General features: G+C 36.2%; 1 protein-coding gene across 2 annotated transcripts in view; it reads right to left on the reverse strand.

The window, feature by feature from the left end:
• Positions 1 to 16,402, reverse strand: part of PRIM2 (DNA primase subunit 2) — a 102,396-nt gene that overhangs the window by 69,057 nt on the left and 16,937 nt on the right. For both annotated transcript variants that reach the window (XM_071806936.1, XM_065834555.2), the window contains exons 6-7: positions 8,958 to 9,053; positions 7,953 to 8,090 (exon numbers count right to left, since the gene is read on the reverse strand). In XM_071806936.1, the coding sequence (XP_071663037.1) occupies positions 7,953 to 8,090; positions 8,958 to 9,053 (234 nt within the window). The remainder of the gene's footprint in view (positions 1 to 7,952; positions 8,091 to 8,957; positions 9,054 to 16,402) is intronic.

The following is a 16,402-nucleotide window of genomic DNA, read 5'->3' on the forward strand; positions in this document are numbered from 1 at the left end:
TATAAAATTTCGCTTATGCCTGGAGACTGTCCTGTGACCCTGGATGTTGAATAAATCCATCACTGCCTTTCAAAATCCATTTCTACTACAAAACATTTACATCACGGTACCTTTGTGCCTCCTCCCTCAGAAAGATGAGCCATCAACAGACAGATGAGGTTATAAAGACATTTGTGTATACACTTACAATTGACACACTACCAAAAGTACATAACCCATCCACGGAAAAGACCTCTCTTGGTTTTCTGTTTCACAGTAATAAAGGATCCAAGGAATAACAAGAACCAGCCCAGGTAAGGCCATACAGACATACCTACTAATTTAAGAGGTTATTGCTCCTAGACCACCTCCTCACATACCCCAAGAGAAAAGAAAGCCACTTCAGATAAAAAAATTTCTGTTCATAGCAATGTCAAAGTGTTCCACATGAAGTTACTGCCACCTTCCAGGACTCGAGCACTTACAAGTCCAAGCAGGCTTTAAACACTGACAGATCAAGGTAGACCCGTAAACATGGAACACAGCAGCATGGAGGCCTCTCTTTAAGGAAGCTAACACAGTAATGTTGCACACCCAGCATCTGAGTTCTACCCTTCTTAAAGCTGAAAAGATCACATGAGATAACTGGATATGAATATACAACTTAGTGTACCTCTCACAGCAACGCAAGGTTAGACTCCTCAGGGTGTGCCACAATACTACCAGAGCCAGGTTTAACCACCCTAGCCCTGTGTTTACAGCCTAATTAGATCATGCTTCTAGTATTTCAGGAAGACAACACTGCAGTCATCTCAGTGACATTCATAAGACACGTGTGTGTTTTTATTGTAAAAATTCTGTTCAACTCTACTGCCTCTGAAACATACCCTGCCTTCTTATTACCAGGAAAAAAAAATATGACAGTCTTCATTTACTACCAAAAAAAAAAAAAAATTCACTTCCTCTCTAGTATAAATATGCAGATTAGCAATTAATTGCAAAAGAAACACAGTAACGGACGAACTTCCCTTTGAGAAATTGCAGTAAAGTCATACAATGAGGCCACCCAGAAATCAGCTGCAGCAACACTGACAGTGACTACCATCTCTAAAAATACTCACTTCATCTGTATTTAAACCAGTTTCAAAACAAATACTCATTAAGTTAAAAAGCATATTGCTGCAGTTTTTCTTAAGAGTTCAAAACACTTGAGTTATGTAATCAATAAAATTAGTAAGGTTTTTTAACTAGTCTTACAGCAGGATTTCTCTTAAACATGTCTTGGCAAAGGCATTTCTGAGATGAGACTTGTACATGCTTTATTCTTACACTTGCTGCTTAAGGAAGTACTCCAACCTCTACAAAGATTCTATACATTAATTAACCAAGTGTCACCTTATATGACTATCGCTAGTTCAACGTATTTCATATCTAACTGTGAACTACTGACAGTTGTTTCCCATTTTTTGTTCTGATTGAAAAAAGGATTTAAGATTCGGTTCTTCCCCAATAGTCAGTCAATCTTTATCATTCGTAGGAATGGCAAAAACATGTTAACATCACATACATGATATACATTCACTGACTTAGCGTATCGTAAAACTACACTGAGGAGATAGCCACTCTGTATTTCACAGAGAGATGTATGAAAAAAAATCATGTAATTGGAAAGGTAGTCATCACAATTTTTAGTGATTCAACCTACTTCTTTTTGTCTACTCCATAAATTTGCATTAAATATTTTAAACATATCCTCTTCCCATCCTTCTACATTCCGTATTTTTCACAGCCTTTTTTGCTGTTAATCCAAATTGTTAATTCAAACTGTAATCATAACTTCAGATATTACAGCTTAATTTAGGTCTAAAAATAACTTGCATGACTCCAGTCCTTCCTTGAATGGTTAATCTGACACTCAGTGATGTACCTGTTGCTACTGATTTCTTTGGGGCTACTCACAACAGCAAGTCCTATGAGTATCTGTATATGGTGTGCTATAAAATATTGATTTATAAACAAGGTGCATTTTTTTTTATATCTGTAGAGCAGATTTATAAAAATGTGCAACATGCTCGCCAGAATTTAACATCTAAGCAAGGATCATGAGAAGCAAAGGTTACAGACAATGAAAAATACAGATAATGAAAAATCATCATGGTGAATGCAGGTGCCTTTACTCTTGCATTGTTTGTGATTTTTCAGTCACAGCAAATTTTTTAGGACTACACTGCAGAGTTTTCAAGTTCCTCTCCCCTTTACTTCCAAAACAGCTTTCAGAAACGGAGCAAAGCAAGAAAGTAATCACTTTGAAAAGCAAATGCAAGGCAGGCATTCTAAAGTGTAATGGAGAAACTGGGAAGGGAGCCCCCTCAAAGCCCCTCACAAGAGATGCTAATAGCCAACAATGGGACAATTAAGGGGTCATGGCAAAAAGAAGGTCCACAAAGAGTCCAGTGGGTGTCCCTGTCTTGCAGGTAACCATTCCCCATACAGGCTTGAGTCCTCTCTGACGCACAAACACAGCCTCGAAGTCACTTCACTTGATTTCACTTCTCCCACTTAAAATAGCACCAGTGCATAGCAGACCAGTGCCTTGGACAATGACCTTACAATCTAATACTACTCAGCAATGAAGACCAGCTGCTTCCCTGCAAAACTCTTACAGCAAAGTTTCATCTGAGATACTCAGAGGACAAAGTCACCGTAATCATGTTTTACCCTGCACTGCCAAAGTTATTACCTTACTAACCTTGTATGCGCATACTACAAAAATCATCCATTTATGTTACAGTGAATTACTTTAAGTTAACACTGGGAACACAGCACCTGAAATGAATTTCAAGTGACAATACCATCATCAATCACAGTTTCTCAACATTAATGCCACTATATAAAGCCTTCTGCTTCACTGCTTGAAAAAGCAGGTGTTCTAGGAAGAAAATGCTTTGCAGGTGGTGCCATGTATACTGATACATTTCGCAAATTAGCAAGCTCTCTGAATATATAACATAAATCAACCAAAATAGCATATTTGACAAATATTTCATTTTAAAAGAGAAATCATTACAAATATTAGTAAAGCTAGACACAACTTAATCCACATTTCTAACAATTTTGAAGATTACATCCAAAATAGGGAAAGGAATAAACAAAAAAATACATAAAAATTAGAAAACACCAGTGAGGTCTTCCTTTTGTGCTAAGTCCTCAAACCCCAACAATTTGATTTGTAGACACTTTATCAGTTTATGCAAAATCATATTGCAAAGTAAAAAAGAGTAGGCATTAAATTAAGAAAAAACACATGCTATCATAATTATACATATTAACATTGGAATCTTGATTTCTTATGGTACCAGTTTGTGTTATTTTCAGTTACTATTGTTATTTGCAGGCAGATCCGATATGATGTTCTAACAAAGTATTTTCACAAAGGAACTTTTTGTAGTAAAGGTATAATACAAAGACCAGATAAGTTATTACCTCGATTGCTACGCTCAAGATGGGGGAATAAGTGGCTGGATTTAAATACAAGCACGACAAATCTACTGAAAAATCACCGTTAGACGATGAATGGAAAGTTCAGTTATGCTACCAACCATAATTACAAGTCTTTGTAAAATAAGCTCTTCAAATCCACAATAAAGGCCAAAAATTCAAAGAATAGCCAAGGTTAAACCACTGCAACCTAAGGGCCAAACTCCCGCCCAGCTGCTCACCCACTCCCCCTGCTCAACAGGACAAGGAAACAGGATGAGAAGGCTCATGGGTTGTGATAAAGACAGGGAGATTGCTTACCAATTACCACTGCAGGCAAAACAGACTCAACCTGAGGAAAACTGATGCAACTTACTGCCCTGAAAATCTGCCCCAGTGCGAGAGAAGTAGTTGAAAAGCCCTAAATGCATCCTCAGAAATTACATCATTCCTGGGGATCAGACATCACAGGGAAGCTCACACTGAGCACTGCAACACTTTCAGCAGGTAGGAGACATTGTCCACCCCTATGACTGCTGCAGTTGACCACACAGGGCGAGAACTGTGGAAGTTGACTGCTGCCCAACGCAAACTCCTGTCCAAACAAGTCAGACAACTGCTAGCGTCATATTAAGTCATCTTCTCGGTTATTTGAGGACACTGCTCCTGAAAGAAAGTCCTAGCCAATGATCTGGCAGCATCTTCTCTCTTTCCCCCTTTTGTCCCATTTCAGATTTCTCTGAAGCAATCCTCCTTTGTGTGGTACCGAGTAGAACACAGCTCTGATATGGGTCTGAACCACCACACTAACCCAAATCTTCTGATTTCAAGCAATCAAAAATTAAAACTATTATAAACAAAAAAGGAGATCTAATAACCAACAAGAATTTCACAACCTAAGTTCACTACATGGCTATAATAGAAATTACCAAAATGCAGCATAGCATTACTGCTGAAACGTTTGTGTATAAGTGTAAACACTGTGAAACACTTATGAATAAAATATAATGTCATTTGAATTAATAAAAGTTTACCTTAAGTTATAAAACAATCACAGAGCTAATATTACAACCTACATGAGTTACAGAAAATGTGATTCTGTGATTCTACAATTTCTACAGTTTAATAATCATTAATGACACAAAGGAATTTTTTTACTGTCTAATGGGTCAGACAACACAGAAAGAAGGTCCTTGCAGCATCGATTTTGCACATAAAATGAACTTCTCCAGTTGTATTTGCAATTGCCAAGAAGGCTTGAATAGTATTAACTCCCCCTATTATTGAGCCTCAAAGAACAGCAAAATAGTCAAGATGTCAAATTTTGTTTTAGAGGATGAAACAAAACGCATGACTGTTTTGTGGGCTTGACTAGTAAGCAATTAAAGCATAAGTCTGATTAAACTGAATTTGTGCCAGTGTCAACATAAAACATTTTTTTAAAAGTCAGTACTATTAATTATTTACTGTGGTCTCAAAGCTCAGTATCAACACATCAATTCACTCTCGTTATATCCCTCCTCTATAAGCCCAACTAGAATCACCCTGTAATGCAGGACGGTGGCACCACAAGCCTGCAATGTAGTGAGCAATGCAGCAAGGCTGGGCAACCACCCAAGTTATTCCATGCCTTGGAGGCCTAGGAACAGTAGCACTGGTACAAGCACACTTCCATGAAGTGTAACAGCTTCAGAGCACCTTGGAAAAGACAGAACAGGCCTTCACCAGAAAATCATTCCTGTGCAGGGATAACTCGTTCCAAAAACCTGGGCATGCGACTGCTTGGAATAGCACCAACCAGTCTCCAAGAGGCAAAACATGCATCAGAGCAAAAATAATCAATAACCCCACACTTGAAAAACTATGCTGCTTTAACGATGAAGAATTGAAGCACTAATGAGAGCTGTAAGAAAGATTCCTCAAAACTACATGCCTGAAAGACTGTCTTTCTGCTGTCTATATTCAGGTATTATATTTTGTCCCTTAGAAGCTTAAAACAGGCTGTCAAAGCCAGAAGTACTGACCAAAGTCAAACTACCCCGTAGAAGGTACAAGTATTTAGCCTAATTTTATGGCCCTGTGAAGATACAATCCACTTCTTTAGAAATAGCATTCATGCCTATTTTGGATTATCGCACCATTAAGATCTTTAATTCTACAATTCTAATAAAACAAGGATTGCCCATTAGAAACCGCTGAGAATGAAGTGTAAATAGCCAGATGCTGCAAAAACAATGAAACATACTCCCAAAAGCACACATAAGTAATGCTTACCAAAGTGGTAATGTTATCAAACACATTCATTAAAAGACAAATTAAATAACAAATCAGTGATGCCATTTAAGGCTCTATTACTTCTTAATTAAGTTTGGTCATGATGCACGACTTCTGTGCGAAGTCATGAAGACCTCTATAGTATCATAGTGCCTGAGGCTGAGCACATTTCCCGATTGATTTCTCCTTTGCAGCAGACACACACAAACATCCATGTGCTGCAAAAGCATTACCAAGCAACACTAAAGCAGCTGTATCTGCAGAACTTAAGCCTAGACCAAACAGTATTTCAACAACTACTTTTCACAAACAATCCTGAAAGTGTGCCGCTGTGTCATAAGAGGTAATTCACTAAAGATTATCCTCCTAATTTGTAAGTTGCAGAACAGCAACCGTTACCATCTTTACATTGTCAGAAGATTCCTTACGTACAATCCTTTCACTGAAAGTGTACTCTTATAGTTTCACTGAAATGTAATTGATGATTACAGTTTTGTTCCAGTGAAAACTACACTAATTATCCTACTACCAAGTGTCACGCTCAAGTTATGTTTCTGTTTGGTATGGGAGAATAACATTAGATTGACCTCTGTAGAACATGCTGGATTTTTGATCTTCATTTCCAAAATATTCAATTTAATAATAATCTCAATTTAATAATCTCTCAGCAGTGTACTGTGCACAGTTTACTAAAGGTGGTTTTGCAGACTAAATTAGTAATCAAAACCCCACAACTTCAATCAGGAGCTTTGGAATAGGACGGAAATTACAAATCTTTTTTTATTCCCTACTATGAAAATACGCAGAACTTCAATACATAAAATGTTTGTATTAAGACTAAAAACTAAGGCAAACCTGAATTACTGTGCTAATTTAAAACCTAGAAGTTCTAAAGAAGATAGTTTTCCAAGCTCATGAGAGTGTTAAAATTTCTAAATCTTGATTACAGAGGATAACATAAAGAAGTACCTTTTTATCATAAAGCAACTATTGGCTTTAACAAAGTAATCTGGGTTAAATGAATTATATACAAGACAGTGTATGTTTGTAAGAGAAAGCTGCAGATTTTTCCTCAAACTGACAAGTCAAGTGGCCTACTCATTACTGTTCTAGCCTATTGTTTTTCAGATGTCTCCTCAGCTACTCAAACAACATGCAAGTTCCAGAAGTCCATGAAGCTTCTCAAAAGTATTTAAGCAGATGCAGATAACCCACGTCCTTAGCCACATTTCTACAGAACACATTCATTGCTTTTAAATTCCACACAAGTGCTATCAACTTCCATTATGCATCAACTGAAATAAGGATGTCTCTAGTTGCAGTTGTATCAGAGTTCTTAATGGAAATGTTCACATAAGAGTATCATGGTTTTCACTGCAGTCACTGCAGTCTCCAGTTATATTCAAAATTAACAAATTAGAAAATCTGCATACTGGCAGCTTCTTAAAGGAACAAATTTTTACTTCACACTATTTACGAAACACTCACAGTCAACCTTGATATCAATGTGACATAGCAACATAAGGCTTTGAAAACATTTAAAAAAAAAAAATCCAAACTGCCTTCATTTATTCAACACCATATTTTCTAGGACTCAAATGCTAAACAACATACATGATCAACCACTTTTAAACTCTGTGAAGAGTCTAATATTGTAAAACTAGTAATTCCCAAATTGATCACCAAATTACTAACAGAAGAACATTCACATATAGTATTTACCATAGGTGTCCTAACTAGATTCGATACCTCAGACATTCACATTATGAAGATTTTATTTTTATCTGACATGTTTTGACTTGCTCTCATTTCAGAACTCACTAACAAAAGAAAAAAAACTACAACTGCATATTTTACTTATTTAAAAAAAAAGTTGCAAAATGTGTGAGAAAAGATTGATATGAAGAAAAATACTTCAGCTGTCTGTATGAGGCTAACATTTTGAATAAAAAGACATGTTACTGCCTACGTGGGAAACAATTTTAAAATCCTCCAGGACAAATTGCTTTATAATGCACATCACATACTAAATTTCATGTAAACATCAATGATCTCTCCCCTTGTAATGAACTTTTTTTTTAGTGATGTCAGCACTTTTGATAGGGTTTCTGGTATTCTCCAAGATGGAAGCAGATAAATTTAAAAATCCAAAAGGTTACTGTCCAAAAGCGTCACTAAACAATGCAACAACAGTTGTAAAAATCAGACTTTATCAAACTTACCGCCAATGCTTTAGATAACTTCGCTCTATAGTTATTCAAAACAATCGCAACAATGTCCTTAAATGGCACATATGCAAAACCATCTTTAATAAACACTCTTCTGGCTCTAAATAGATCCACAGCATCTGCAAGCCCAACCTGAAACAGAAGAAAAGCCCACACCATGAAAGAGCAAAATAATGCAGTAACAATGTTTACAACCCTAAGATTCAAAATGGACCAGTGAAGCTTAAAGCTTAAAGTCATTCTCTATCTTTTAATGAAGCTCTATTCAGCCAAAACATAAATATTTTGAAATTAAATGTTGACTTTGGAATAGCTGATCATTATTTTGGTGAAAATGCATTGTTTACTTCAAGGAAGTCATGCATCCAGGCAAAATAAGCTACTTTAAAGTTTGCATCTATGATTATTAGCCCAATTATGTAGCTTTGCATTCCTTACTGATTTGATATTTGAAAATGGACTTCTGTTGGCCTTCTGTTTCAGACATCTTGAAATATTTAATTAACATCAGCTATATACAAAGGGTCTTGGAAGCAGATCTGGAACCCAAACAACTTCGCTCCAGAGAAGCATCAGTGGGTTACATTAGATACTTCTTTTCTCTCCCCTTCCTCTCTTGCAAAAAGAATTTCAGACTAACACAATCAGCCCCAACCTAGTTTCAGCAACAGATGTGTCTGACAGTGTCTCTATCCTGAACAGTCTGTCAGCCAGAAAAGTTACATCATTTGTCTGGGAAACGTTAAAACTGGTTTTACAGCAAAAAACAAGGGACATCAGCAGAGGACAGAAGACATTAATTGTAGTTTAAAGCTCCCTCTGTTCTCCTAGTCCCTCCCTCTACCCTTATGAAGAAGAGGAATTCTCATTAGTCACAGTTAATTTAGATACTTTGATTAACGATTAGCAATAGTATTATGTAAACTTAAAATTAGTAATTCCAAGTTTAACTGAAAGAAAATGAATGTAAATATGTGGAACTCACCAATTTCTACTTACCTTATAGAACATCTGTTCTTTTACTTTAGACATAGTGAAGCCAGGGGTTGATGTAGACAGCTCACTTGCCAATTCATTTTTCAGGTCTTCACTAATCTAAAATTAAGAGCTTGTTTTAAAACTGTTGAAATACTTTAAGGTGCTTTTTTAATTAACATGAGCTAAAAGATTAAATAATCTGTAAATATATCAACACTGTAGTTGACAAGTGAAAATTCATTACATATTCAGCAAGTGATCACTAATAACTAATCAGAAATGAGCAAAACACTAGTGGCAAATAGTGTTAAATAACCTCCCTTCTGAAGCAGTAGTGCAGATTTTAAATATAATCATTCCAAACATTAACACAAGAACTATAAAATAAACTTTTTAAAACTTGACCACTTCAAAATAAAACTTGTGACAATCTCTGCTCATATCTAGATTTACTGTACGCATTAAAACAAAGCACAATGACTCAATGGCAGTTAGTGGGGACTTAAGCAACTCTGCCAGAATTTTGACAAAAACACCAGTTTCAGCTCAGTTTTAAAACCAGGTTTTAAAAAATAAGACATATAATCTCATATTCATAGACTGATCTCTCTCGCCTTTTTTTCCAGAGTAAGAACAATGGTATACTTATTGTTGTCTAAATGTTAGCGCTTTCCCAGTTCTTGAATCAGCTAAGTTTAGCAGCAATGATCTGATTTAACGACTTCCAAGTATTTAAGCCAAAATTTCTAGCTTGAAAAATCATGGACAATGCTATACTTCCTGATACAAAAACTTAAATATATACATAAATATATATTATGCTTTTTTACTATCTAATAACACACCAAATACAGCAGAAAAACCACACTAAAAATTAGCACCTTGTAATGATTTTGTTAGTCAATAAGTCATTTTGGAGTTTCATACAACAGAAAATAATTAAACACCAAAACAGAAATTTGAAATCAAATTGTTCTGCTTTAAATCATGATTAAGCTCAGACTTTAAAATCTGAAAAACATAATCAATTAAAAAAAAAAATCAAAATCATAAATAATCCACTCTGATAAAACAGATCATACATGCTGGTAATCCAGCAATTATACCTAATAACTTACACTACATGAAACAAGAGTCAAATATTTGCACAACACGTTCTTGATGACATATAACAGAAGTAGCCCCTGACTGGAAGGTATTAAATATTCAGGAACATAGAAAACCTTCCCAAAACATAGACTGACACAGATGTCAAAGTATAACATATTGTGTGATGCTGCTCTACATCAACTGGACGTGTCCTCTTGAAATACAGAGAGGTGATATAAGGCTGTGGTCAGGAGAGCTTTTAGAGACCAGCCAGGACCCAAGCCAAGGCCATTCCATGCAACAGATACCCAGACTCCAAACACAAGATCAAAGAGGCACTCGGTGTCCCCTCACCCTTCCTCTCCATGGAAAGGGATGTGCATAAGCGGTTCAGTTTCTTCTCCAAGTGGGGCCTAATATCTAATGTGTTGACTAACGCTTCTATGCAGTTAAATGGGCATTTAAATAAAAGTTGTTTTCCTTCTTCTCAGTTGAAAAACTGAAAAAAAATGAACAAAATGTTTTTCTTGGAAGTCATAGGTAGGACACTCTAATTTCAAACTTGGAGGAGTAGCTCAGCAAATTCCCTCTGTGAAAGTGATTTGATGGATGCATATGAAATGGCCAAGGCAGCGATGTCTAGAAGGCTTATGGTTACCCTGTCTGCATCTTGATGTAATCTGTAGTACTCTCTCAGGAAAATCAACTTTAAAAAATAATAACAAAGCTGCCGGCAAGGCAGAAGCATGTAACTTTGAAGACAGACGAAATACACAGTGGCATTATATTTCTGCATGTTAAAATCTAAAGCTCAGGGAAAAAAAGCCTCTAAGGAAAACATTTTTCTTTAACAAAGTCGTCATATAAAAAACATTACATGGATTCAGGTAAATGATATGAGAAAACACTTTCTACAAAAGACACTCATCTTATTCTTGTTATTTTTTGAAAAATTCCTGCTTTTCAAATGTGAGACCCTGGAACTATACAAAAATTTCACACAGTGCTACCCAAACCCAGCTCCTTCTTGCAGATGATGTATTTCTTGTTTAAATAAGTATAAATCTAAGTCAGCAGATGAGCCTGCAGGCTTTCCTTTCACCTTGTACAGACCAAAGTTCTAATTTTAATTCCAGAATAGTCACTTCCTTTTCCAAATTTAATAGTTTTATGCTTTCTCAGTAGGAATTGCTTAAGAGAACCCAGTCTACCATGTCATTCTAAACTCTGTGAAACTACCTTTGAATAAGAAGAGTAAAACATATTGTACAGCTATAGTGACTACAATTGCAGTAGTTCTTCTAGGATATCTCCATTGTTGGGTTTTGTTTGTTGTTGTTTGTTTTGCTGTTTGTTTGTTTGTTTTACAGAAAGCCATTAAAACACTCCAGTGACTGTTTCATAGATAGGTTTTCAATACTGGGGGGAGAATGAGAACTAAAGGCAAGGATTCCTTGCTTATTTGTTTTTGGAAAAAAATAATTTCATTTTCTTCAACAAAACCATTTTATTCAGTATTGTATTCAATTTCAAGGGGGTTTTATCTTTTAATATATACACATAAAATAATCCTTCTTTATTAACAATTCGACCATGTAAATCCTGCACAGATATTAAGTGACAGTGTTTTAGATTTTCTTGCATCTCACTAGCAAAAAACTTAACACTGTTGCGGTAAAAGTGATCCTAGTGAAACCTCCAGAAAAATAGGTTAATGCGCCATAAATAAAGGTTTGGATAAAGACTGCAGACAGTGCTACTGAAAATACCGTTTAATCAGAAATTGTATTTTTTAAATAAACACAAATATTGCTGCAAAACAATACTTATCATATAAATAAACAATACTTACAAAGCTGTTATATCATTTACTTTTTACAGCCTCAAGTATCTTATAGGTTAGGGAAACCTTCAGCAGCCCTACAAACACTTCGCTCCTTGTCTTTTCACCAAACTCCCATTGCCTTCATGTTTTCAGCTAATGGAGAAAGAGGAAGAAGAAACAATATGCCCAGCCCCTCATGAAAGCTGGGAGACAACTCCAGAATGCATTTAAAAATAAAACTTCCTTCCCTAAAGACTGGAACTTTAAAAATAACCTTACATTGGCATTAAGGATTTCACTATTTTCACATAAAATCACAGAATAGTTTGGGTTGGCAGGGACCTTCAAAACTCATCTAGTCCAACCCTCCTGCCATCTTCAATCAGATCAGGTTACTCAGAGCCCCATCCAGCCTGGCCTTGGATGTTTCCAGGGATGGGGCATCCACCACCTCTCTGGGCAACCGGGGCCAGTGCCTCATTGTAAAAAATTTTTTCCTTGTATCTAGTCTGAATCTCCCCTCTTTTAGTTTAAAATCATTACTGCTTGTCCTGTCCCAACAGGCCCCACTAAAAAGCCTGTCCCCATCTTACAGGCCCCTTTTAAGTATTGAAATTGATTGAAGATTTAATGCAATGAAAAAAAACTCCTTAGAGTCTAAACTCAGACTCAAGCTTTCAGTTAGGTCATGCCTGTACCTCTGTATACAGAGCATCATGAAACATATATCCCAGTTTTTCCTGGTTCATGGAAGCTGTAAAAGATTTTTTTTTTCTTTTAACAAGAACACTACAGGTTGTACATTTAATAATTTCATCTCTAAATAGCACCTACAAGAACACATCCTGGTAATCATTAAAAATTAGACAATTAAATACAGCTTTTAGCATTCTAATAAAGATTGGAAAGATAAACAGACTGCTTAACTTTTGACAGCACTCGATGTTCACCAGATAAAATACTGTGATACTCAAATGACTTAAAAAAAAACAAACCCACAACAGAATTCTTCCGAGGGTGTCCTCTGGTGCTTATCTGACCCTCTGCACTGAACTTATTCAACTTTTTACTTCACAGACAACAATTCACTAGCTTTGCCTCATTAGTTTGTTGCCAACAGATGCTGCGTCCAAGGCACAAGCAAAGACCAATAACACCAGGAAAAGGCTCTTCCCTTTCCAGTGACAGTGGATCACATATCATAGCTTGAAAGAATTTAACACCTCATCGTACATTTTTGAGACTTAGAAAAATGAGAAAAATCAAGACATGAAAAGGGAAGGCATGAGAGGAAAGGAAGGAAGCAAGGATTTGGGGCAAGTTGCATTATTTCTAGTTTTCTTGCTTCCTATATGCAGTTTACTCATTGATTTTAATCACAGAATTGTCCTGGAAACACAAAGACACATAAATTTAGATTAAAATATGAATAATTTAATATGTAAGGCTTGGTTAAACAAACACTGGCATTGAGGCAGTCCAAAAACTCCAAAATAAATTTGACATCCCTACTCTGTTCTAATGAAGAGATAAAGATGCATGCACACATTATACTACTATACATTCACAGCTACTTAATTTTGTAGTTTCTGTGTCTCCCAGTAAGGAATAAGAACTTAATGCATGAGTCCTTTCCTTTTCCAAGACTCAGCTTGAGGTATTTACAAACACACGTCACTGGTGCCCTTAGAAGGTGAACTTTTTAAAACTTGCTTTTAGTCACTGATCAGCTGGCATTCAAATGGGACAACACACTTCCCAAAAAGAGATAGCATTGGTCTCTCAATACTGTGCTGTATTGCAATTTTAAGTGTCAAAGAGACAAAACAATTGTTTCTTAGTCAATCTTCTCCATCTCCACAAAGCACAGTATAAACTAAGCTAGAACTAGAATATTAACCTAGACACCATTAAATTTAAGAATATAAAGTGTATTCAGCTAGTTAATTAATATTAGCTTGATTAGGAAATAACATAATTCCCAGCTGTACTACCAATTATAGCATGAAGAGCCTCAAAAAAAACCAAACACCACATTCCATGGACCCACAAATCTGATTACAATGTTTCTCAAGAGATATCAACTCTATTTTGGCTAGACACAAACTGAATTAAGAAAAAAAAATGTGTATTTCCCATGGTAATACAACTTACTATTTTAGCTCAAGTTCAAGTTGTTGGCATCCCTGAAAATATAACAGGCTGCACTTGAAATTATTATATATTCTTATCCATTGACTGAAATGTTATTTGGACTTTTTCTCAGGAGCGGGCAGACAAAGGACATCTTATGGATCCTCCTCAACTATGCAGCTAATTCATGGTTGCCATAATCACAGAGTCCAGTTTCCTAGATTCCTGACAAACATTTCCCTTCATCCATGAAAAGGAAAGCTGAACAAAAAAACACTACTACAGATTATTCTAGAAATGTCACCACATACATATCAGAGTTGCACATGACTGAAGAGCTAAGCGAACATCCTTATGAGAAATACAGCAACAAGTTTTCTTCCATTTACAAATCAGGATGCCAACATCAGACTCAATTTTACAGAAACTTGTTAACAAATGTTTCTCTAGATTCAATCACAGGATTAGCAGGGAAGAGTATTTCAGTGTTTACAGACCATTTTATGAAGTTTACGTCCAAAACAGCAGCTAGTAAATTCTACTTGCAGTGTAATTACATCCTGCACAAACTATCTTGTCAGCTTTTATGCTGCTGTGCTAAGAAACAATATAAACATTTCCAAAGGTACTGCATTCACTGCTATGTGAAAAATAAATTCATTTTGAAAACATTCTTAACCCCAACCACTACAAAAGAACACCTCGAATATCCAAAGAGTTTATTTTCTTCTTGAATAACATATGTATATAATTTTTAAAAAATACACTATTGATTTCCCAATTTCCTCTTCCCTTATGCCCCAAATGCATGTCTAAAATATTTATAGAAAAATAGAGGGCATTTGTTGACATCATTCTCCTTGTCTATACTAAGTTTCTTCCAGGAATCCAAAATTCCCAATTGCTAAGAACTGAGGATTTACAAGGATGAGGTTAGGAATTGCTATCCTTTCATAATTTCCAAGCCACTGATGGCAGTCAAGTGTCACCGGATCAACCCCTCAGTGCTAGAGCACATCATCACCCAAGCAGTGCGGGTTCCCTTCCCTCCTTTTCTGCCATAAGCTGAAGAACATGGTGTAGGAGATACCTATTCTCCACTGCCTTTCTGGTACAGCTGCCAGTTATTATTATTTTAGAAATCCAGGGTTACAGCAGAACATCTGCCTCAGGACTCAAACTGTATTCTGAGTGTTATCTGATTGTTTTCAGCTAGATCGCAAGGAAGAATGCTTTTATTCATCATCTCATTTTTACTGCCGCCTTTTTTGCGCTTTTTATTTCAAAGCACGTCACTTTATCAAAGCAGGATGACAATACACTTCAAGCTAGGAAGAACATGTACAGTAGCCAGTACAGAAGGATTCAACCTTACAGTGGACTCCAAAGGTCCTATTTAACTCAAACGATGAACTGCAGAAAGCTATTCAGTAAGAATCATAGTTCTCTAGTGCACTAAAAGGGGCATAAGTGACTGTACAGTTCGCGGTTTGGTTTGACTTCAATTTCACAAGTCAATGTTAAGCAATAAAAGCTTTCCTCCAAGGGTCCGTTTAGACTTCTGCAGATCATCAGCATCTGCTTCTAATCAAACCGAGATGATTACCAAATTAAAACCTTTAATTCACATTTTGCATGATCTACAAACTGTTGTTCACGATGTTTATGAAGGTGAAAAGGGACATCCCCAGTAGCTATGTATTCTTCAATCACATTTATTACTTAATTCCACAATTTTATAGAACATCACCAACACCATATGTGCAAGTAAATACACACGACCAGAATTATTGCAGCAAAACGCTAGCTTTCTGCATGACTAATAATGAAGCCTTGCTTATAGTTCAACCCATTAGAGAAGGGTAAACAAAGACCCCTCCCTATCCATCCTGTCAGTGCATTAAAAGATAGTAAATGCATATTGTCCCTCCTTCCAACCAACACTTCTCCTTCTTAGAACCATGAGATGCATTTATATTCCCCTGTGAATGAAGCTTTATTTAAATGTCGATAACAGAATACTACATTTTAAGCCTAAATGTTTTAGTCAAATATCACCCCAATGTTAGCTCAGTAGAACATTCAAGTTGCTCTGCAGTGAACCCAGATATTTTGGGTTGCAGCCAGTGAATAAGACAGGGTTGCAAAAAAGCATTGCTTTACAAAAGGACCTGCCAGTTGGTCTACCAAATCCTGGGGCTGCAGTACAATGGTCTAAGGAGTACGACATACTGGTTAAACTGGATTCCCACACTGCTGCTACTTCTGAGGAAAGAGGTCTCCCCGGGGTTTTCTGCCCCTAACACATAACTGCAGTCAACTACAAGAGTACTCACAAACCTAGATATCAACAGGGTTTTTCTCTTTATGTGGAAAAAGAAATATTTTTATAATGGAACAGTCAATTATGTGACAAAGC

This window comes from Patagioenas fasciata, chromosome 3, assembly GCF_037038585.1.
Source record: "Patagioenas fasciata isolate bPatFas1 chromosome 3, bPatFas1.hap1, whole genome shotgun sequence".
Lineage (NCBI taxonomy): Eukaryota > Metazoa > Chordata > Aves > Columbiformes > Columbidae > Patagioenas > Patagioenas fasciata.